Genomic DNA, 20,924 nt, shown 5'->3' with positions numbered 1-20,924 from the left:
CGAACCACATCAAGTGAGAAGTCCTCGGAAAGAAACGCAATAAAATCTTGTTCCAAGCCTTTCCCATCAGCAATCGCGTTGTTTTAGCCAAACTTGAAGCTTGTTGGATGTACGTGCCACATGTCGAAATTGCGGAGACATAGCCACCTGAGCTGCGGCTCGAACAGCCACAAAGGACGATCCGGGGATAGAAGCATTCAATATGGTTCAGTAAACATGGCTCGTATATCAGGGGAAGAGAGCAGCGGATATCGGCGACTGTCCTGGACGATGCAGCCTTATGGGGGGCTGAGATCGAGATCTATTCGGACCCGAATATGAAGAAGGCGTCGGGGAGATCGTCCTAAATCGTCCTATATCCAGTCAGGGCATCATTCTTTAGTCATACGGCTCAATCAAGGTTGAATAGTCTAGGTGGTTCCCCGGACCTCGTGAGGAATAGGAATTGAATTCATGTTCGAGAAGACAGGGATATCAGAGCTCCATCTTCCCCCACTTCCTCGGAAGGGACCGAGCACAAATAAGTACATTTACCCTCTTCGGAAGTAGCGGGACGAGTGGGCTGCAATAGACCGGATCAGCTCAACCCTAGGCGTCTCGGTTGGAGCTATGCACACTGGGGCTGGATGCGCCGAGGGACAGAAGATTTCTTCGGCATCAGATATTTGTAGAGACTCGCTTAAACACAGTCATTCTCAATTCTGATCTCTCGTCCACTGGAGGGACGATTTCTCAAACCTATCTCTCAAGAATCTTCAGACGAAGGTTGTTGTTTGGCCAGTGTCTCGAGAGACTACACCTTCTCGTATGCGACGGCGCATGCGCATCGGTTGCGGAGGCGGAAAATGGCCGAGGGGCATCACTTTCTGCGCTTTTCTGGGCGCTGCGAACCACGATGAATGAACCATCACCAACCTCAACTTCCTCGACGGCATCTCGATCGATTCGCAGCCGTCGATATGAAACCTTGGCTACATGGCGGGTTTCAAATGCGCCCCCCAAAAGATACAGGGTGCGTTTGGTAGACATTCATCTCGAGGCACTGCCATTGTCTTGTTGCTGTGCTGTCCTCTGTGCGAGAAATGGAAAAAGACCATACCTGACTCCTCCCCAAGGACAAGAATGCTGCCGACCTGGAAGACCCAAAGTCGCAGCTGCGACAAGGCAAATCCGAACATGAGGGTCACAAGCAGCCTCTATCTCGAATCAAGAGAACACCATCGACAGACCTGACCTCCGACATCCTGTGGATAGACGAGTCACCACCCAATTCCCCCTTGAGCGAGATCAGGTCCATCCTAGATCCCTTCTGTGCATTGCCGTCAGATCTCCCTCGGGAGGACCAACAGTTGCTTCAATTCTGTCAGTAACCCGTGCGGGTTCTTTATCCGTCACCTGCAGTGTCTTTGTTGCTAACTACGAGGTCGAAGACATCTCCTATCTCCCACATGTCTTGTACGGCACGAAACCTGACCCCCTTTTCAGCTCTGTCCGGGATGTCAGCCTGGTGAACACTTTGAAATCACCCTTCGTTCTGCAATGGATGGTGGTCAATGCCCAAGGTCTATTATTATCACTCACAGGAGGTCAAGAGACGCCGTCTTTTTTCCGCCGAAAAGCCATTGCATACCTTACCATGAAAGATCGGCTTGAAGGTGCTTCTGGAGACCAGCTCTCGGATGACTTTATCTTCGGCATCATCATGGCGACCGTTGCCGAGTCGAGGATATCGCCACCGGGTGTCTCCAACATACACCTAAAAGCTTATGAGGCCGTCGTCGCAGCTAGGGGAGGTCTCAGGGCCATTCTTCTTGCTTCAGCCGATCCCATCCCCCACACAAGCCATTTGATGCCGCTGGTCGTTAGCGAGCCTCTACCCGACGAAGTTGTTTTTCAGGAACACTACTCTGACCAAGCTATTGACGTCCTCCAATTTCTGGCCAAAGGTGAAAATAAGGTCGATCCCTCAAAGTTGATCTTCAGCACCACAGACAAGCAAGTTCCACACAAATCTCAGCGAGCTTCAGCGCTAAAGTTGACAATGGATGACGACTTATATCCACCCCTGGCTTCCAAGGCCATTGAACCGTTCCTGCAACCAGATACCTGGGAATATCCAAGGTATACCAAGATCTCCTCGCATTTCCTGGCCTTGTTCATCATGGTATCAACGTTGTGGAAGTTGCGGAGGACTTCTTTGCTGCAGAGATTCTTCCTTGACCGAGTGGACACCCTATTCGTAAAGAGCAGCGCGCTGGACTCCAATGGGAAATATGTGATCAACCTCGAGGGCTTCTCGTGGCTCGTGATCAAAGCGGCATTTGAGGTCTACGAAGCCTTTGGCGACAAAAAGGTCATCCACTGCAATAAAGTGGACATGCTGATGGACGCTGCCTCCGGATTGAAACTTCTGATGGTCTGCGATGAGCCCGTCAGAAGGGATTTGATTGCGTTCCTCTGTCGATGTCTCCTCGATATTCGCGAGACGCCTAGTATTGACAGTGATTAGCCAGCATACAAGAAGAGAGAAACACGGAAGGCAAACAAGCACGGAACCTTCACAGCGAGAAAATTCATATTTGTTGGTTCGCCACCAGACACTTGAGCGAACCATATGATTTTATCTTTCGCAGATACGACAATCCTACGTGTGTCATGTCCAAAGAGTCTCACCAACCGGCCTGCTAGGACACTCCGTCCCCCAAGGAGGGCCACATTGGTGGTTATATCGACTGACTAGGTATGGACGAGGATACTTCCAACGCACCACAGGATCCTCGAGAGTCAACATGGGTTGCTCAATCCTGGGTGTCATCTGAATCTTATGATCGACGAGACATCCTCATAGGGCTTCATATCGATGAGCTTTACGACCGTTATCGAAAGATGGTCACATAATGTTTTGTCGGGTTCCGTGATCCCTTCCTGACCAAGTCTTGGGGCCCATTGGTGACACTGAGATGATGGTACTCGTGGATTTCATGACGATCAAACTGTCCATACGGCGTCAGTTCCAGCGGGAGATGGTGTAAGATTGTGTCCTTGTTGAAGTTCGCAACAGAGTTGTATCATGTACCCGGTACTTTCCTAACAGTGTCTGTAACTATGTTGACCGGGCAGGCCGGGGTACCGAGAACTTGTGGTTGTTTCGATAAAGTAAATGCCAAGCCTTTACGGAGAGTGCCTCAGGAGCAGAAAGTAAGCCGAGGGTTTGTAAAGCGGCAGGGGCGAAGTGAGACGCGCACACGCTGGACGGATCGATTCTATTCTGTAGGCGCGACTGCACCTAGCCTGTCCCTAACCAAGCACCAGGCTGCACCTACTTATAGGTAAGGATCACCATTGCTTGGCGCAAAGCGGCCTGCTGACAGCTCCTCTCCCCCCCGATGCTGCTTGACGCCGCCCATTGTGCTTTTGGGCACCCGTGGCCCCAAAAGAGAAACGGAAAAGACACCAAGGCTGATCGTCTTCTCCATCTCCATCTCAGTCCCAATTCTACCTAAACCCCCCGTCACCTTTATCGTTGCTTTCCCCTTTCCTACCAGCGGCTCCTCACTCACCATGTGATCTTCTCATATGAAGTGACACGTCTAGAATTCCTCTCCATCATGTCCCGCGAGTGGAAGTCAACACCTGTCCAATAACGACACGATGCAATCATCTAGCGTCGCAGGAGCCCAGCGGCCTTCGCAGTCTCAGCGTCGACAAGACTACCCCGACGCAATGTATTCTCAAGCCCAACCGGCGGCCATGAATCCTACAGCGAGCTCCGCCTCCCAGGCGAGGTCGTCTTCTGGTTCTGGCCGCTCGCAACGGAGCGCTAATGTGAGTGTTTCTTGTTACCTTCGGATCTCAACTCTGACGAACCCATTATACAGCCCGACAAGCAAATATCGCAAATAGAGAAGAGCGTCACTCATCTGCTGGTTGCTACGAAACAATTGCTCGAGACATTGACACAGTGGTCGCGCGGGCAGGCGCAGGAAGAGGAGGTCTCGGACGTATATGTTCGACTGGGATACGAATTTAATCTGGCATGCCGCGCCTTCAACTCAATAGGTGTCGAAACCTCCGACCTCGGTCCTGTGCCTGATCTTTTGAGGAGTATCCTCGAGGATACTCTGAGCCAGCCCGCCTCTCCTCAAGCCCTCGATACCTACCTACCACGCATCCGCGACATCATTATCAATCTTCTACATGGCCTCAAGAGGAAGCAGAGCCGACTACGTGGTCGAACAGCAAAGGAAGCCTCCGCAACAACACAATCGAGACCACCTACTACTCCAGCGAGACAGCCTAGCATCTCGACAACAGGAAGCAATGAAACTGGTCTGACGAACATGCTTGACGATGTAGCGATTGGACCTGCTCCAAGTCTGCGCGCCCAATCACCCCCTCAAAGCAGTACGGCAACCGATCAGCCCTGGGTTGATACAAACACTTCGGCTGCGCAACAGTCAAGTCGATCGGCTATAAATAGACACTCAATGCGAAGGGATGTTGCCCCCCAAATACCTCAATCTGATTCTGGCTCGACATTGTCTTCAGGGACCCCGCAAAATCCTCCCAGTCAAACGCTTTATCAGGACGTCGACCGATCTCCTTCCGTTCCTCAAGTCCATTTTCCACACCCTCCCCCGCCGCCACCGAAACAAGCAGATGCCCTCACGAGATTACAGCGTGGCGGGGATTTGGAGAGGCGGGCTTCGAGAAGATTTTCGGCATACCAAATTCAAAAGCATCTGGGCGCTTCTCCTAATGGTGTGCCCGTCATCCCAGCTGCTCAAAATTCCCCCATACCAAACAGGGGGAAGGAGGTGCGCGAATCTTTGACCGCGGTTCGGTCACGAAGTTCCTACCAACAATCAAGATCAAAGTCCCTTCGTCAAGGAGATGTGTCGCCCAGTAGGAGCGGGACTGTCAAGGCACCCCAACGCATATCAGAAGAGAGAGAGGAGACTCCGGTCCTAACTCTGGAGGAAGTGCCACCAATGCAACCGCCCGAAGACCCTGTCAATTTTGATAGCCCAACTGTAAAAACCCCGGATGAATATCTGCCAATCCCGAAATCTGTTTCTGGCAGCGGTGATAATCTGCTGATGGGAGCAACCGTTAATGGGCCCCTCGATCCACCACCCGAGGAGTTGCAAGCAACGCTGTCACTCGACTCACAAGCCGTCCCGCCTCTTCCCGAACACAAAGGGTCGGTAGATATAGAACCAGTGAAGACGCCTGAGACCGTTCAACGAAGACCACCCGAAAGTCATACGCCACCAAGATCGCATATTACCGCCTCGGATTCGTCACCTCCACAGGGCAAGGAGTTGACTCTTTTCTTGCAATATCGAAGCAAAATCAAGAAATTTGTACTTGCAGACGGCTACGACGAACTAACCATTGCTAGGTTGCAGCTTGCTTTTATTGAAAAATTTGCGTGGAACACTCAGCATAACGGAGTAGACCTCCCCGAGATATATGTCCAAGACCCTGTCTCTGGCGTCCGGCATGAATTAGAAGACCTCTCGGATGTCAAGGACCGAAGCGTACTGGTGCTGAACGTGGAAGCTCTAGATGAAGTCAAAAAACACATTGATGAAGGGATGGGTGGACTTCAAAGAAGTCTGGATGGTGTCCGGTCTTTGCTCGAAGGCCAGAGTACAATGATGCAGCGATTTGCAGATCGACAGCTCGAAACCTCCAAGGAGATGGCAAGAATGTCTGCTCTGCCTGCGCAGCATCCAGGGCGGACGCCGACACTGGCTCCTGGTAATTTCACAGCTCCTCCATCTTCGGAGTCCACTCTTCAAGAAATCCAAAACCTTCGCCGAGAGATTGCAGTGTTGCGCCAGACGTACTCCACAATGTCTTCAGACTTTACTGCAGCCATGAGCGACATTAAGGCCAAGGCCGCCCACGTCAAGGCTGTCGCTGCAGAGGCTGCCAATGCCACATACAAAGGAGATGCCGGTCGAGCTCATATCAATGAAGGCAAGAAACAACTATCTGACGACTCTGAGGCGCTCGTCAATCGGGTCGATGATCTTTCGGATATTGTTGAAGAGTTGCGCAAGGATGTCGTGACCCGAGGAGTCAGACCGCTTCCTCGACAACTGGAGGATATCAGTAAAGAAATCAGTGCAGCAGCCAAACAACTCGGTAAGGTCAAAGAGTTTGTCAAGCGCGAGAAGCCTATCTGGACCAAGATATGGGAGCAAGAACTACAGGTCGTCATGACGGAAAGAGACGATTTGACACAGCAAGATGAGTTGATGAATGATCTTGATGGTGACCTGGAGGATATCACAAGTGTCTTCAAGCTCGTGGAGGAGGCAACAAAGCAGCAAAACCTGCAAAACGCGAATAGTGGTCGTCAACCTTCGAGAAACCTTGCCTTCGACACGGATGTTGACCCCCATGAAGCCAAAAGTGGTATGCTGGATGAAGTCCGGGCTCTGCAGCCGAATCACGAAAGCCGCCTCGAGGCAATAGAGCGAGCCGAGAAAGTTCGTCAGCGAGAGTTGGAGAGCCGCAAGGTTGGCGAATTTCAGCGTGAGGTCGAAAAGTTTGTTGAAGAAGGGAAGTTGAAGAAGACTGGCGGCATGGACGAGGTGGAACGGAGGAGGAAGTTAAAAGATGAGCAGGCGAGGAGGGAGAACTATGAGCGGCAACAAGCGAGAGCGGCTGAATTGGAGAAGAAACGTGCTGCCGAGGCAGCGGCGAAGGCGGCAGCAGCAGCAGCAACGGCAGAAGAGCCCTCCATTGAGACAGATGGCGCTATACAGCAAAACTCGGATCATGACAACTCACAGGACGTGGAAGCGGCTTCGCAGGACGTAAAAGAGGAGGTACATGCGCCCGAACGAGAGACCTTGCCAGAGTCAGCCCCTGCCCCAGTGGTAGATGAGGCTGTCGAGTCGGTTCCAGCGGAGACACCGCAATTGTCGGAGACCGGAGTTGGCAAAGAAGGTGAAGGCGACAAGGGACTCGGTATGTCATTTTTCCGTGATTCCATGAGTGAGGCTGGTTGACGGCATCTTAACATTGTAATACGACTACAATTTCTGGTCCAGCCCTGAGTCATGTCTCCCTTTTTCAGCGTGTGCAATTTGTTTACTGATTTCTGCGATTCTGCTGTTTGGTAGATCCCACGTTTTCCCTAGCGAGCACTGAGGCTACGGAGGATGGAGCTATGAAGGATGCGAGCAACGAGCACGAGCATGAGAAAGCCAAACCGGAGGACAACAAGGCGGGTGGGAGTTGGTGGCAGCCAGCTGTCTTTTCCAGCTGAGAGCTTCGGACCATTGATCGCAAAGACTCGGATTTGTTTTTGTCTTTTTGGTCGATGTTCGTTTTGCAACAATTTGGCAGGCGTGGAGTTGTGGACATTCTTCGTTATGTGTGTTGATACAGTTTGACATATGTTATTAATTTCGACCCCAATCCGTGCAACGCAGATTCCGAGGTCTTTCAACCTGTTCCACCGTTCGAAGATACTTTCGGGGCCAAGTAGATATCTGTTGGTTGTTTGTCGTAGAGTTCATTGTCCCATCTCGCGGGTGATCTCGAAGCCTCTGCCTCTGCCTCATTGCTCCCGCTGACGACGACGTGTCGATTTGGTGGCCCGGGCGCGTGGTGTGGTACGGGTGAGAATTAATCTGCGTCTCGAGAGAGGCTATTACAGCAAACAAGATCTTTGGAGGACAGGCAAATATGTCGCTTTCTCCTTCTGACGGCACCTTTTTCTTTGCAGGAGATTCTCCTCCCCTCCCACCCTCTATCACCGGGAGAGTTTCTCCTCGGCCAGTTGTACAGCCTCCTTGGCCCTGACCTTGACTGCCTTGCTGAGTGCCTCTTTAGTGAGCTTTTCGACAGGAGTCATGAACGCTTTGGCGGTGTCGAGGAGGACCGCTTTCTTGGCTGCAGCGGCGTCACCGGCAGTGTCGCTCTGATCGGCCTCGTCAATGGCATTTTGGGCGGCGCCGAGTTGACCCGCGAGCTCGTCGACCCAGACGTCCAGGACATGCAGCCTCAGCCCGTCCGGCACCTTGCGCTCGCGAGGGCTGAGGGGCCAGGATTCGAGGATTTCGAGTTGACTCGCGACGAGATTCTGCGGGGTGCGCGACTCGGACGTGGACGTGGCGTCCGTGGCCCAGCCGAGCGCGAGGCTGAACAGTTCCCTCACGACGAGACGCACGAGCAGGAGGACCTTGTTCATGCGCCACTGGTCGATCGAGACCCACTCCCTGCTCACGGTTTCCCAGAAGGCGGTTGCCCACACGTCGAGCCACGGGTGGTGATCTCCCGGCTCATCTGACCCGGATGCCGCCCGTGAGTCGTGGTCTTTTGCGTCCACGATCCTCAGCGTCCCGGCCAGTTCGGCGATGAGTTTCTGGACCGACAGGGCGTTTTTGCTGTCGTGCATGTAGAGCGCCACGTAGAAGCCGCGCCAGAGTTGGAGGCACTCGGTCGGCGACAGTGGCGACGAGGGGCTCAGGTCCTCGAGAAATGCCATGATGGTGCTGAGACATGCGCGCCGCCGAGACGCCTCTACGGTTTCAGAGTCAGCGGCCAGGAATAGATTCTTGGTATTGTGCGAAGAACAACAACATAGTGACCCGTACTTCTCCCAGTTAAAAACACATGGAATATCCGCCAGAACAAAAAAAATGAAAGGGTAACGTACCACTACTGGCAAGATCTTTGACCGACGGAATGGTCGCCGCTTCAGCCTGCTGAGCCATGTCTGCGTACTTGACTCCGGGGGGCAATCCTGTCTGGTATGGAGATTTGTAGAAGTATCTCGTAGTTTTAAGTACAAATCGCACGCGCTGAAATACTTTAAAAGTCTCGTTCTCGGGTTCAATGTGTTGTCATGGGGAGACGGAGATGCTGCCAGATGGAAAAAGTTGGTCTTGAACGAGCGAATCGGAAAGCATGTGAAAGGCTTGGCGCTGGTAGGCAAGGCTGTCGCGACAAGGCTGCGTGGACAGGGCTGGACAGGGCTGAAAGGTGGTAGATTCCCTTTATTCGTCAATTCACTTTTGTACTATGAAACCACATTTTCTTCCCAGAGGCTACATCCAGTATTCAGAAATCTATGAGCCATTCCAAAATAGTGTTCGTGTGCACAAGAAGACGGAATGAGCCACCAACGCCAGTTCAAATCTGTTACTCTAGCAACGTCAATCCACGCTATACGGTGTCCTAGCACACTCGGAGTCGTTAAAGTCATCCACCTCTTCTTGAGGCTCGTCATCTGCGTTGTACTTGGCGGACATGAAACTTCCTGATAATGTACGGTTATATTCAGAAGATGGGCGACTTCCAGGGTGGAGCAGGTAGTCCATGTAATGCTTGCTATTGGATTTTGCGGTCGAAGAATCCACACCACTGGTTCCTGGCCGCGAGGGAGAAGGCGTGTGATCCCCAAACCCAGTCTTTCGAAAATTGACGGGTGTCTTCTCGTCATCGGAAAATCCATGGTGCCCATTGAGCCCGCCCGTGAAATGGTTGTCTGCCGGTGATAGAGGTATTGCCCAGGTTTTGGTCACATTTGTTCCTGACGCAGCGCGTTCGAGGGCATTGTTCAATTCCGTTGCTGTCGGCGTCTTGGGCTCCCCAAGGCCATTTACGTGAGCATAGGTCCTTGGTGGGCTGGGCGAGCTGGAGAGCGCACCATTTGTGCGGACAAAACCGTTCTTGTCATCATTGAGGTGCTCAGGCTCATCAGTGCTTGCGTGGTTCAGCGTGGGTTTCTCTTCTTCTACTCCAACAAGCGTTCCGTCCTCAGTTGGAATCGGCTGACTGTCTCGCTCTTGAAATATCTCTTCTTTGACGTTGTCGTCTTTGGCTGGGGGTGGGGGTGATGGAGCGTTTTGACCGTCTTCGGGCGTGCTGTCAAGGGTTTTCGGCACAGTCGGAACATCTGCACTTTCTGTACCGGTCTTCGACGGATCAAATGGGGCAGGCCCATTGGGTTCCTGTGAGTCAATCTTGGTCGAGGCATCAGTCTGTGCTAATTCGCCAGACCTAGATTGTTTTGAAGCCTGATCCTCTGCAGCATCCAGCAAGGGTTCACGACTGGTGATTTTTGGTACTTTGGCATTCTCGACAATCACAATCATCCAGACACCGATTTTGTCGTCACCTCCGAGCAACGGTGTTGCAGAGATCCAGCAGACTCTGCCTTGCCCTGCATCCTGGAGTTTGCCTCCACTGCGAGTTGCTGTGCCATGTGGTTGGTTTCCCGCTTCGAGCAGTAAGTTGATCTTCGCCGAGACTGGGACACCAACACTGAAGCTCTCCTTGAGCCCTTTCAGCGTATTTGTGGGGGCAGCAACATGTGATAGGAAGGGATGCTGGGTGATGTTGCCCACACGTCGACGTAGGACAGAGGATACAAAGACAATTCGGAGCGAAGGCGCGGGTCTGACCAGAATATAGCTGTCGTAGACGCCTGGTAACTTTCCTGATAATCCAGATCGCCCCGACTGTCCAAGATCCCAAGCCTTGTCCGCATCTTCAGCAGACTCTTCGCTGCCATCCTCGGAGTTCGCATCGGCGTCATCGAATACTCGTCGAGGAACCTTACGACTGCTTGTAACGCTGCGTTCGTCATCTTCTCTCGATGTCGATGTCGATCTCCCATTCGAACGCACCACGACGGATTCCTCTAGATCGAACATCTCGCTTAGGTCGCGCAGTTTCGCCAGTGCCTTTGGTTTTTGTAAATCTTGGTTGTCTCTTCCAATTCCATTGCCGCGGACTTCCCTCTCACGTCTCTCCATCTCCCGTGTGGTCAGATACCGTTTCAACCCTTCGAATCCCTTTCCCCGTTCGAACATTCCTGTGACATCAACCTGAGCTCCAATGTGATATTTGACATTACCCTTGTCATCGTGAAGCGGGGCTATCATCAGTAGATTTATGAAAGCTCTGCCATCTCTCCGGTAGTTCAGTAAGGTCTCACATATATCTTCGCCTCTCGCAATACTATCTTTGAGTCTCGCGATCGACTCTCTGTTGGTTTTGGAGCCCTGAAGGAATCGACAATTCCGCCCAATGACATCGTCACGACCATATCCAGTTTGGCGGTAAAACTCGTCACTCGCAAAAATGATTGGATTATCCTCCTGTTTCGGATCCGTGAGACAAAAGACTTCAGATAAGCCTCCTACTAAATCCCTTGTAGACGAAGTTCGACTGCCGGTAATCTCGTCTATGAGACACTCGGTAACCAGTTTTACCAGGTTGTACGTCACGTACATTGGAAGGGCAGAGTCGACCATAAGGCGAAAGGCAGCATTGCTCAATTGCTCAAAAGCCCGATCAAGGGTTGCTGCAATGGAAACCTCGCCATTCGAATCGTCTCCATTGTCAGAAGACGGAAATAGTCCCTCAGCAACAGCGTTCGCATACTCAATGGCCTTGATGGCCTTCTGCGTGTCGAGATATCGTAGGAGCACAGGATGATACTGCGGTCGATACCGTGTCAGAAAGGTAGTGAAGCGGGCGAGGTACTGTGGATCACGGAGCAGGGTGTTGAGATGACCTGAAGAGAAGAGCGACTCCGAAAGCGTTTCGACTGAGGGTGGCCTAGGTCTGGAGGGCGGAGGCGGAGGGTGCAGGTCGAAATCCAGAACAGAGGAGGACTCGGAGTTTCGGATGAACCCAGGATCTCCCTCAGACGTGGTGCGTAGTAGAGGGGCCGGATCCAAGCCCGGCTCTTGTCCAGGATCCCTTGGAGGACATTCTTCGCGAGGACGGGGAACTGCGGTAGGTACTTTCGCATCCACGTCAGTCGATGCGTGTGGAAGTTGTGGTCGATACACTGGGCTGTCTCGTTGTCGGAGCTTTGGTGCTCCAGCAATCTCAGTCGCTTGCTTGGGCTTGGGGCCCACGGGCAACTCTGAACGAGGACTTGGCCTGGCTTTGGTGATCACCCTAGGAGGCGGCTTCACTTCACCATTGGCAATGGTCTTCTGGGCCGGCTGGCTAGGACGAGCAGCTGTGCTTGACAGCTCGGCGGTCGGTTGCTTGCGAGGTTTCTTGGATCGACCGGACCGAAGGCGCAGGCTTTGTTTGATTCGCTCCAGGTCCATCACGTTGGAACCGACTCAAGTTGAGATTGAGCCTGTCCAGCTTGCCCGACGAAAGAAAGACCATTGAATTGTCTGGTAAGAAACAACGACAGAAGAGATGTACATTCCAGAAAACAATGAGTAGATGACGGGAGGCGGAAAAGCAGATGCGGTGGTCTGAGGAGTCAGTGGCCTGTGGCCTGTGGCCTGCAGCTCCGATTCGCGAAAGGAAGCCGATGACGATGGGGACAAGTGCGAATGCCAGATGGCGATCTGGTGCAGCCCGACGCGATCCAGCGCATCAGCCATTGCAAACGCTTCTCATGCAGGGCGGTTCTAGATTGGACCACGCTGCACCACTCTGGCGGATGCCAAAATAAGAGATGGACGGGTCATACATTGCAAAGGGATGGATGAGAGTCCTGCCCGTCATGACTTTTGGGGCGCAGCCAAGTATGATTGGCCAAAGTGACCGAGGCAGCACGGAATAACCAACACACAATTACTCCAGCCCTACAAAATGCATCCATGATAGTACCGAGTACCAAAAACCTCCTCACTATGAATGTTTCCTCCAGCCGATAGTCTATTTTGTCTTTGTAACGTCTCGTTTCCTCAACTCCCTGCCATTCGTCCGGGATGTGTCGTGGTCGTGGAAGCTCGGGCGGCCGCATCCGGGGCTGGGCAAAAACTTTCCGACTTGTTCCCGATATATCTTATAATCAGGATACTTGCCTGAAGAGAGTAGCTCGGTGAGCCAGGTACTGGACTGGAAAAGCAGCAGGTAAGAAGCTGCTCCGATCCCACTCCAGTTGTACCAGGTTCCCGTGGCCAAGCAAGACCACAGGTACAATGTGACCCAGACGCTTTGCTCTGCCGCGAAATTGGGGTGTCGCGAGTAAGCAAATAGGCCCTTGGTGAGGAAGCCTCGGTCTAGGTCTGCTCGTTCCCAACCGTGTGGTACTTTAGCTGTGTTGCGATACTCGGCCTTCGCAGCATGGTATTTCCACTGTTGCTGGTCTGCCACGTACGATATGGCTATGAAGGCCAACATGAGAGCACACGCGACACCATCCACTATATTCCAGGATTGAATTGGTCCGTCGTATGTTGCCAGGCGTTCGGTCAGCAAGAGAATGTAGGCCGGGGTGGTGATGCAGACTAAGAGGAGGGACTGCGCCAGCGAAATGAACAGAATGTTGAAGAGGAACATCAAGACAGGTCCAGCATAGTCCTTGACGGTGGCCCAGCGATAATCCTCGCTCCCAATCGCATAGCCTCCCTTCCGATAGTAGTTGTAGGTCAACCGAACCTACCATGATATCAGCATGACGCATGAGAGCGGAGGAGGACACTTACACTCCACAAAAGGCTAACAATGCACAGGGCATCTAGTCTCGCTGTATGTAGACCGGCAAGGTGAGAATAAACCGCATAGTGAAGGGCGTAAACCGTCGGAAGAATTGACCAAACCCGGTCTACCTGGGAGTAGTTCTTGTTTACTTCGGAGACCAGTAGGAAGATGGGAGCCAGAGCAATCCCAAAAGCAATGGAGGTAATCAGAGGATTCGAGTCGAGGTACAATTGTTTCAGGGCTGCAGAATTCGTGATCGACGAAGAGAGGATGTTGGGCAGCGAGGCAAGTTGGTAGAGGTAGGGGGCAACCGTACTGCTGTAGTCGGAGCATTCAGCTAGGTTTAGTACGACAGGTAGAGCCATTGTGTAGCACTTGACAGAAGCTGGTGAAGTTTTCAACACGAATTACAAGATGTAGGAAGAGATCAGGCAGAAACTGGCTGTTGATGAAGCGTCACTGAAGCCTTGCAGTAAAATGTAATGACGCAATCATTTTAATTCTCCTTGTACGAGTAAACTTTGTTGGGTGAGGGGAAGCGCCTAAGAGCGCTAGCCAGGGGCAACTGGCGGAAGTTTCTTAGGCGTTCAAGATGAGATCTCGCCACCGATTCCAAGCGATGCTCGCCCCTAATGTTCAGATCTTTAACCCCCCGTGCCCCATCCACACCTTTGTACGAGGGACATGTACATGTACTACAGTGATCACATGGTGGCGCGTTCAACTACGATCACCAATTTTTTTCGGACGCGTCGCTTCATTATTTCCCCTCGCTTCTCATCTGATCACCATCAAATCCAGTGACTCCTCCATCGCCGAGTATGAGGCGCGTCAAAAATGAACTATGCCCGGTCAAAAGATCCTCTGCGTCGCAGAAAAGCCTGCAATAGCCAAGGCAGTGGCTCAACACCTGGCGGGTGGAAGGGTCACCACGGTAGGTAACAGCAGCCCTCAGTCTTCGGCCAGTATCTTATGAAACTTCCAGCGGCCCGTCAATGGGAACCAATATGTAAAGAATTACGAGTTTGACTTCCACTTCCAGCAATGGGGCAACTGCTCGGTAACCATGACCAGCGTGCTGGGCCACCTCACTGGTTTGGACTTCGATCCCAAGTATAAAAGTTGGAAGTCGTGTCCTCCAAGTCAACTGTTTGAAGCCGAAACAAAGATCACCATCGACAGAGACAAGCAGTCCATCGCCGAAAATATTCAACGCCAGGCCCGCTTTGCCCGAATCCTCTTCATCTGGACCGATTGTGATCGTGAAGGGGAACACATTGGAGGCGAAGTACGGGATCAGGCCAAAAAGGGCAATCCGACCATTGTCGTGAAGCGAGCCAAGTTCAGCAACACTGAAAGAGCGTAAGGCCTCCTCCCCTCCCTTGGGTTTCTAAGCCTGACCGGTCCAGCCATGTTATACATGCGGCTCATTCTCCCATTGATATGGACGAACGTCAAGTCAGTGCAGTGGCAGCAAGAATCGAGCTCGACCTTCGTATAGGTGCCTCCTTTACCAGGCTACAAAGCCTCGAACTCCAGCGTCTAAGCGACAACCTTCGAGACCAAACGATTTCCTATGGCTCCTGCCAATTTCCCACCCTGGGCTTCGTGGTGGATCGGTACAATCGTGTCAGGAATTTCAAGCCCGAGACCTTCTGGCTGATCAAGCTGGTCCACGTGCGGAACAGGATCAAGGTCAACTTCAACTGGCGGAGGGTTTCTCTATTCGATCGAGCAGCAGTGACTATCATATTTGAGGCATGTCTCGATGCGAAACATGCCAAAGTCACCAAGGTCCAGAAGAAACCAACCTCGAAATGGAGACCACTGCCTTTGACCACTGTGGAATTGCAAATGCAAGGCAGCCGCTTTCTTCGCATGACCAGTCAGCAAGTCATGTCCGTCGCTGAGAAGCTCTACCAAAAAGGGTTCATCAGCTATCCCCGAACCGAGACGGATCAATTCCCGCGAGAGTTCGATTTCAACGCCATAATTCAACGTCAAACCCAGGATAACAATTGGGGGCAATACGCGCAGCGGCTACTGAATGGTGACTTTAGGACCCCACGATCAGGCCGTCACAATGATCAAGCCCATCCGCCCATTCACCCGGTCAATTATGTTGCTAGTGATGCTCTAGATGCCCAGGAAAAGAAGGTGTACGAGTTTGTTACCCGAAGATTTTTGGCTTGTTGTTCCGAGGATGCCAAGGGCGAGGCAACTGACATTGAAATACTCTGGGGCCCCGAGATGTTTCATACCCATGGTCTGCTTGTCCTGGAAAGGAATTATCTCGATGTCTACGTTTACGACAAATGGGAAAGTAGCCAACAACTTCCTGAGTTTACACTTGGCGAGACATTTGAGCCAACAGAAGCAAACATGGTGGATGGAAAAACTACGGCGCCTGGGTATCTTACTGAACCCGAGCTGATCGCTCTGATGGATGCAAACGGCATTGGGACAGACGCAACGATGGCCGAGCACATTGCCAAGATCCAGGATCGATCTTACGTCGATACAAGACGGTCTGGAAGCGGTCGCAACGCTGTCCCGGAATTCATCCCCACTACCCTCGGCGTGGCCTTGATTGAAGGGTATGACAATGTGGGCCTCGACGTCAGTGTCAGCAAGCCTTTCCTCCGTAAAGAGATGGAGCTGAAAATGAAGGCGATCTGCGAGGGACGGAAAAGCCGGACTGAGGTGGTCCAGGAAAGCTTGGAGCAGTACCGCGAAGTGTTTGTCAAGACACAGCGTGAGATACAGGTTTTGAAAGACGCAGTGACGAAATACGTCGTCAATGGAGGGACTGGATGAAGATACCACGGAAGATTGAAAGCACGCAACTCAGCCTTCATCCAAGAATTGGCGCCTTGGGGGTTCCACATCCCGTACGACTGGAAGACTCTGACCATTGACCACCGACAAGTGGACTTTGGTGGCTCTCGCGAAAGACCCTTCGCCAGCCGTTCTCGCTTGGCCCAGAATCTCCAAACGGGCACGAAAACAGATTCATCAAATCGGAGAATTTGACGCCACAGTTGCTGCCCCCTAACGACTGCGTGTGACGCCGGTGACGCACAAATGACGCCAGGGCAATGGATCCAGCTGTGGCTGACCGTTTGAGATGTCCAATCACACGAGACCAGCCACAGTTCGTTGGAAGGGCCTTGATCGCGCTTGAGGTCTTGATCTGGACGCTTCGGGCAAGAGCATCGGCCTGGCGAGCTGGTTGCGTCAAGCACGATATCCCATTCGAAATATTCACCTCCTGACCTGGCTGTATCGGGAAGGAAATTGCCAATACGTGACGCAACCGGCCGACTGCCCAAGTTCTTCAAACCAGGTGGCAGAAGGATCGACCACATACACATTGTCTCGTACCGCCTATATAAGGTGGATGTTTCATTCCTCTGCACAGCTGCAACATTGATTGTCTTCAGTCACTAGGCTTACTTCCCGTCCAACAATATTGATAGCACTTTTTGTCTCTATTACCATTCAAAACCAATACAACATCACCATTCACCATGTCGAACCTCATCAATAAGGCCAAGGATGCCCTGTCTGGCCACAAAGGTCATGATACGACTGCAACCAGCACCTCTTCTGCATATGGCACCACAGGGACCGGGCCACATGGGCCCCATGCCTCTAACACCGTCAACCGCGTGGACCCTACCGTGGATAGTCGAACTGGCACGTCTACCGGCTCCGCTGGGCCTCACACGTCCAATCTTGCCAACAAACTCGATCCCCGTGTAGACTCAGACAGGGATCATCGAGCAAATCCAGTCAGCAATGTCGGAGGGCATGGTAGTTCGGGATATGGACCGACCACTACCACCAGTACTACCACTGCGGGCCCACACTCGTCCAACCTCGTCAACAAAGCCGATCCTCGGGTCGATAGCGACTTTGATCACCGGGCAAATCCAGCAAGCACGGTTGGAGGACATGGCAGCTCAGAATATGGAGCAACATCAACTACCACAGCCGGTCCTCACTCATCTAACCTGGCCAACAAACTTGATCCTCGCGTCGACAGTGATTTTGATCACCGCGCCAATCCAACTAGCACGGTTGGAGGACATGGTAGTTCAGGCTACGGAACAACCTCAACCTCAACAGCAGGTCCTCACTCATCCAACATGGCAAACAAGCTTGACCCTCGTGTGGACAGCGATGCCGACCACCGCACCAACCCTGCGAGTCATGTTGGCGGCTATGGCGGTGCTGGGGTAACCTCAGGCGGTACGACGGTACACCCGGTAGGAGCCACGGGCACTGTTGGGACGACGGGACACGGAGGGACAGCTGGAACGCACCATGGCACTGTGCATGATAGCAAGCTCCTCAACGAGCTGGATCCCAGAGTGAAGACGAGCAGTGGATATTGAGAAGCGAGTAATTGATGGTGTTTGTCCTCGACACGGTGATACTGTTAGCGCCAGAAAAGGCAAGCAGTAGGGATATCCTCTGAGACGGAGGTTTATTTTTATAGAGGACGCTGTCCACAGCGTGACTTTTTCCTCAAATGCAATTATTGATAGCATGCATTCTGTCCCCTTCCTTTGTCTGGAATGAAAAAACTCGTGACTAGTATCTCTAGTGAATCAGCATGTCTTGCAGATGTTTCCATCCCCGGCATAACAGTAGCCCATGCCGAAACATCTTGGCGGTCAGCGCAGATTTCTCAGCGTTGAAGGCCTGAATTGTTCCTTTGTGATTAGCCTGGCTCCAACGTGAGGTTCATCTGGTAATAGAACATCGTCTTAGTGACGACGTCGAGGGGTACAAGGCCAAACATAGACCAGACATTGAGCAGTGGCCGTTGCGCTCGAGGACTCTGCAGCCCCTGTCCGAATGAGGCACAATGTGCTGAGCGAGATGCATCAACGGGCTTGGAACGATGAGACCATTGGATGAGGAAGCAAGTGCAGGGCATCTGGGGTGGCCATGACTAACTCGACACTCATCGCAGCGTCTAGCCCTTTACCACATTGGGTTCTACATCGGACTGTGGACAAACCAGATTTGCTGAGCTCAGCAGTCTCCAGGCCGATGCAGGTGGAGACTTGGAAGGGACAAAGAGGCTGGATTTGGGGAGAAGAGGAGTAGAGGAGATCGTTGGTGGCTGATCAGGGTCAATACTTGTTCAATCCGTGTCCACCATTGGGTCAGTTGGGGGGTGTGAAGCTCCACCCAAGAGATGCGCCCGTCACATTGTGGACGAAATGCCACCACCAAACCTGCGTCCAAACACCAAACTAGGGATGCCATGCGATTGTCCACCTTGGACACGAATCACCATGACACTGCGTCCGCCGCCACGCCAGGTTTCAGTTGTTCAGTTATAATGCCCGGTCCGCCCTCGTTGCGTGACTTGGACCGTTAGTCTTTTTCAAACTTGGCCGCGGCTCTTGTTCACATTTGCCACCACAGCCCACGATGGCGACTCCTCCGACACAATCGGAGCCATTTCCCTCCTACGAACCCGATGTCAACGATGTATCTTTCAGAAGGGTCGGCAATAGCACAAGGGACCCAAGTCGGAGACCCTCGATTGTCTCTCGCCTCTCCAAAACCCCCTCTTCTATACGGTCTCGCACGCGGACAGGCTCCCTCACACAGTCGTTTCTCGAGAGCAACCCTCCTCTAGGCATGTGGCAGGCCACTGGCGAAATCGGCTCCAAAATCCCTACACTACCCGAGATCAGGAATGGCGCTTTTGCAGCCGAGGGATGGACGCATGAGGGCCAGATGGAACGTCGAGGGACCAACCCGCATGACATCCATGCGCGACGGGTGGCCAGGACAAGTTCTGCTAGTACGCGGACGAGAAAGAGCTCGCTGTCAGCCAACGCACCGCCGGCCATTGCAGAAGAGAGACATGAATACTTTCCCAAGAGGGCGCCGACTATAATGCAGGAACCGCTCCTTGAGGAGGCAGCGACTACTCAAATCCAACAGCCGGCTCATGGCCAGCCAGAACAAATCCAGCCAGTCGCCAGGTGAGCTCTTCTCTTGCTGATTTCCATTCTTATCTATCACAGACACACAGACACACAGACACAGAACACCCCCGCTAATACGATCCATTTTAGCTCGGAGAAGCACGACGAGACTGCCAAAGCTCAAGAGCGAGATTCCTCCATGACCTCGAAAACTACCAGTGACGGGCCGCAAACAGTGCGAATCCAAGGGGGTCCGGACGAGACAGGCACATATCCTAATGGCTACCGCTTCCCCAAGAAACACACCTGGACCCAGTCCACCATGATTGGTCTCCGCGCCTTCTGGACATTCTTCCTCACCCCGTTTGGTTTTATTGTCACCATCTACGGGCTTAACATCGTTGGATGGGGCGCCATGATCTTCTTCGTCCTCCTTAAAGCTGCTCCGGCCATGTGCCACCCGTCCTGCGACGACGACAGTAGCGCTCGAGAGAAGTGGATCGAGATTGATTCCCAGATCCTCAACGGCCTCTTCTGCGTGACGGCCTTTGGTCTGTTGCCTTGGCGAGCACGAGATTGGTTTTACCTCATGCGCTGGCGGATCGGTGGCGACGAACGCTTCCACCGCCGTCTCGCAGGCATATATCGGGGTTGGTACCGTCTTCCGGGCTCCGAGAAGTTGGAGGAACACATCGGTCCTCCCCCCGTGTACAATAATGACCACCCGCGCACTCCAGAAGCGCCTCCCCCGTATACAGAAGAAGAAATCGCCAAGATGGAAGAGAACCCTGCCATCCCTATCCCTGCGGCGTCCATGCCGGAGGCGCCTCTAACAGGCCTTCGGGCTCCCCCTTCAAAATCATGGACCATCGACTTTGTCGTGTGGATGTACATACTCAACACCTTTTTCCAAGTTCTTCTTTGCGTCTGGATGTGGCATTGGAACCGATTCGACCGACCTTCGTGGGGTACCGGTGTTTGGATCACGTTGGGCTGTCTAGTCGCCATTGCCGCGGGCTTGTGCGTCTTTATCGAAGGGTCCAAGGTCAAGAAGATTGAAGGCATTCCGGTCCAGGAATACGACGTGCTCGAATCGATCGAAGACTTCCAGGAGAGAAAGGCCAAAGAAGACGCGAAAGAGGCCAAGAAGTTGGCGAGACACGATCACCATCGCCACTTCCGGCACGGCGAGAGCCACAAGGTGGTCAGGTCGGAGAAGTTGAAGGGCCACCAATGGTTCACTCGACATTAGCGATTCGGACAGGCTGCTGCTGCATAGGGGGGGAAAGCAAAACACACATCACTCACTCACTCACTCATACACAAACCGAGCACCCTTTTTTGGGACACCGGAGCGCATTCTGGTTTACAGCGGGCTTTGAGGATTATCCGGCATAGCACGGCACCTCTAGTGTGTCTGATGAAAGCGCTTTGGGAGTCTAGTCTTTATGGGGAGCGAGGGTACCCTCTGTCTGTCTATCTCCAGGGCCACACCGCATTAATTGAAGGAACGAAGGAAATGTGTTTTCGATA

At 52.7% G+C, this 20,924-nt stretch overlaps 8 protein-coding genes across 8 annotated transcripts; 5 read left to right on the top strand and 3 right to left on the bottom strand.

Annotated features, from left to right (window-relative positions):
* Positions 1-1,636: 1,636 nt before the first annotated feature.
* AYO20_06526 (hypothetical protein) lies at positions 1,637-2,509 on the top strand (the record flags this gene model as incomplete). Its single annotated transcript, XM_022644815.1, has 1 exon — positions 1,637-2,509. The coding sequence occupies one exon, from the start codon at positions 1,637-1,639 to the stop codon at positions 2,507-2,509; it is 873 nt and encodes a 290-aa protein (XP_022499282.1).
* Positions 2,510-3,651: 1,142 nt separating this feature from the next.
* AYO20_06525 (hypothetical protein) lies at positions 3,652-7,288 on the top strand (the record flags this gene model as incomplete). The annotated part of the gene is made up of 3 exons (XM_022644814.1): positions 3,652-3,825; positions 3,879-6,987; positions 7,143-7,288. The coding sequence occupies 3 exons, from the start codon at positions 3,652-3,654 to the stop codon at positions 7,286-7,288; spliced, it is 3,429 nt and encodes a 1,142-aa protein (XP_022499281.1).
* Positions 7,289-7,777: 489 nt separating this feature from the next.
* AYO20_06524 (hypothetical protein) lies at positions 7,778-8,741 on the bottom strand (the record flags this gene model as incomplete). Its single annotated transcript, XM_022644813.1, has 2 exons — positions 7,778-8,547; positions 8,684-8,741. The coding sequence occupies 2 exons, from the start codon at positions 8,739-8,741 to the stop codon at positions 7,778-7,780; spliced, it is 828 nt and encodes a 275-aa protein (XP_022499280.1).
* Positions 8,742-9,182: 441 nt separating this feature from the next.
* AYO20_06523 (hypothetical protein) lies at positions 9,183-12,101 on the bottom strand (the record flags this gene model as incomplete). The annotated part of the gene is made up of 1 exon (XM_022644812.1): positions 9,183-12,101. One exon carries the CDS (start codon positions 12,099-12,101, stop codon positions 9,183-9,185), a length of 2,919 nt encoding a protein of 972 aa, XP_022499279.1.
* A 565-nt stretch (positions 12,102-12,666) lies between these two features.
* AYO20_06522 (hypothetical protein) lies at positions 12,667-13,799 on the bottom strand (the record flags this gene model as incomplete). The annotated part of the gene is made up of 2 exons (XM_022644811.1): positions 12,667-13,392; positions 13,440-13,799. 2 exons carry the CDS (start codon positions 13,797-13,799, stop codon positions 12,667-12,669), a joined length of 1,086 nt encoding a protein of 361 aa, XP_022499278.1.
* Positions 13,800-14,278: 479 nt separating this feature from the next.
* AYO20_06521 (hypothetical protein) lies at positions 14,279-16,251 on the top strand (the record flags this gene model as incomplete). The annotated part of the gene is made up of 3 exons (XM_022644810.1): positions 14,279-14,368; positions 14,420-14,796; positions 14,844-16,251. 3 exons carry the CDS (start codon positions 14,279-14,281, stop codon positions 16,249-16,251), a joined length of 1,875 nt encoding a protein of 624 aa, XP_022499277.1.
* A 713-nt stretch (positions 16,252-16,964) lies between these two features.
* Positions 16,965-17,834, top strand: AYO20_06520 (hypothetical protein; the record flags this gene model as incomplete). Its single annotated transcript, XM_022644809.1, has 1 exon — positions 16,965-17,834. The coding sequence occupies one exon, from the start codon at positions 16,965-16,967 to the stop codon at positions 17,832-17,834; it is 870 nt and encodes a 289-aa protein (XP_022499276.1).
* Positions 17,835-18,885: 1,051 nt separating this feature from the next.
* Positions 18,886-20,643, top strand: AYO20_06519 (hypothetical protein; the record flags this gene model as incomplete). The annotated part of the gene is made up of 2 exons (XM_022644808.1): positions 18,886-19,448; positions 19,542-20,643. The coding sequence occupies 2 exons, from the start codon at positions 18,886-18,888 to the stop codon at positions 20,641-20,643; spliced, it is 1,665 nt and encodes a 554-aa protein (XP_022499275.1).
* Between the last annotated feature and the right edge of the window lie 281 nt (positions 20,644-20,924).

Source organism: Fonsecaea nubica (assembly GCF_001646965.1).
Source record: "Fonsecaea nubica strain CBS 269.64 chromosome Unknown Scaff41, whole genome shotgun sequence".
Classification (NCBI taxonomy): Eukaryota; Fungi; Ascomycota; class Eurotiomycetes; order Chaetothyriales; family Herpotrichiellaceae; genus Fonsecaea; species Fonsecaea nubica.
The sequence above is the reverse complement of the archived record's forward strand: the minus strand, read 5'-3'. Positions and strand labels throughout refer to the sequence as shown.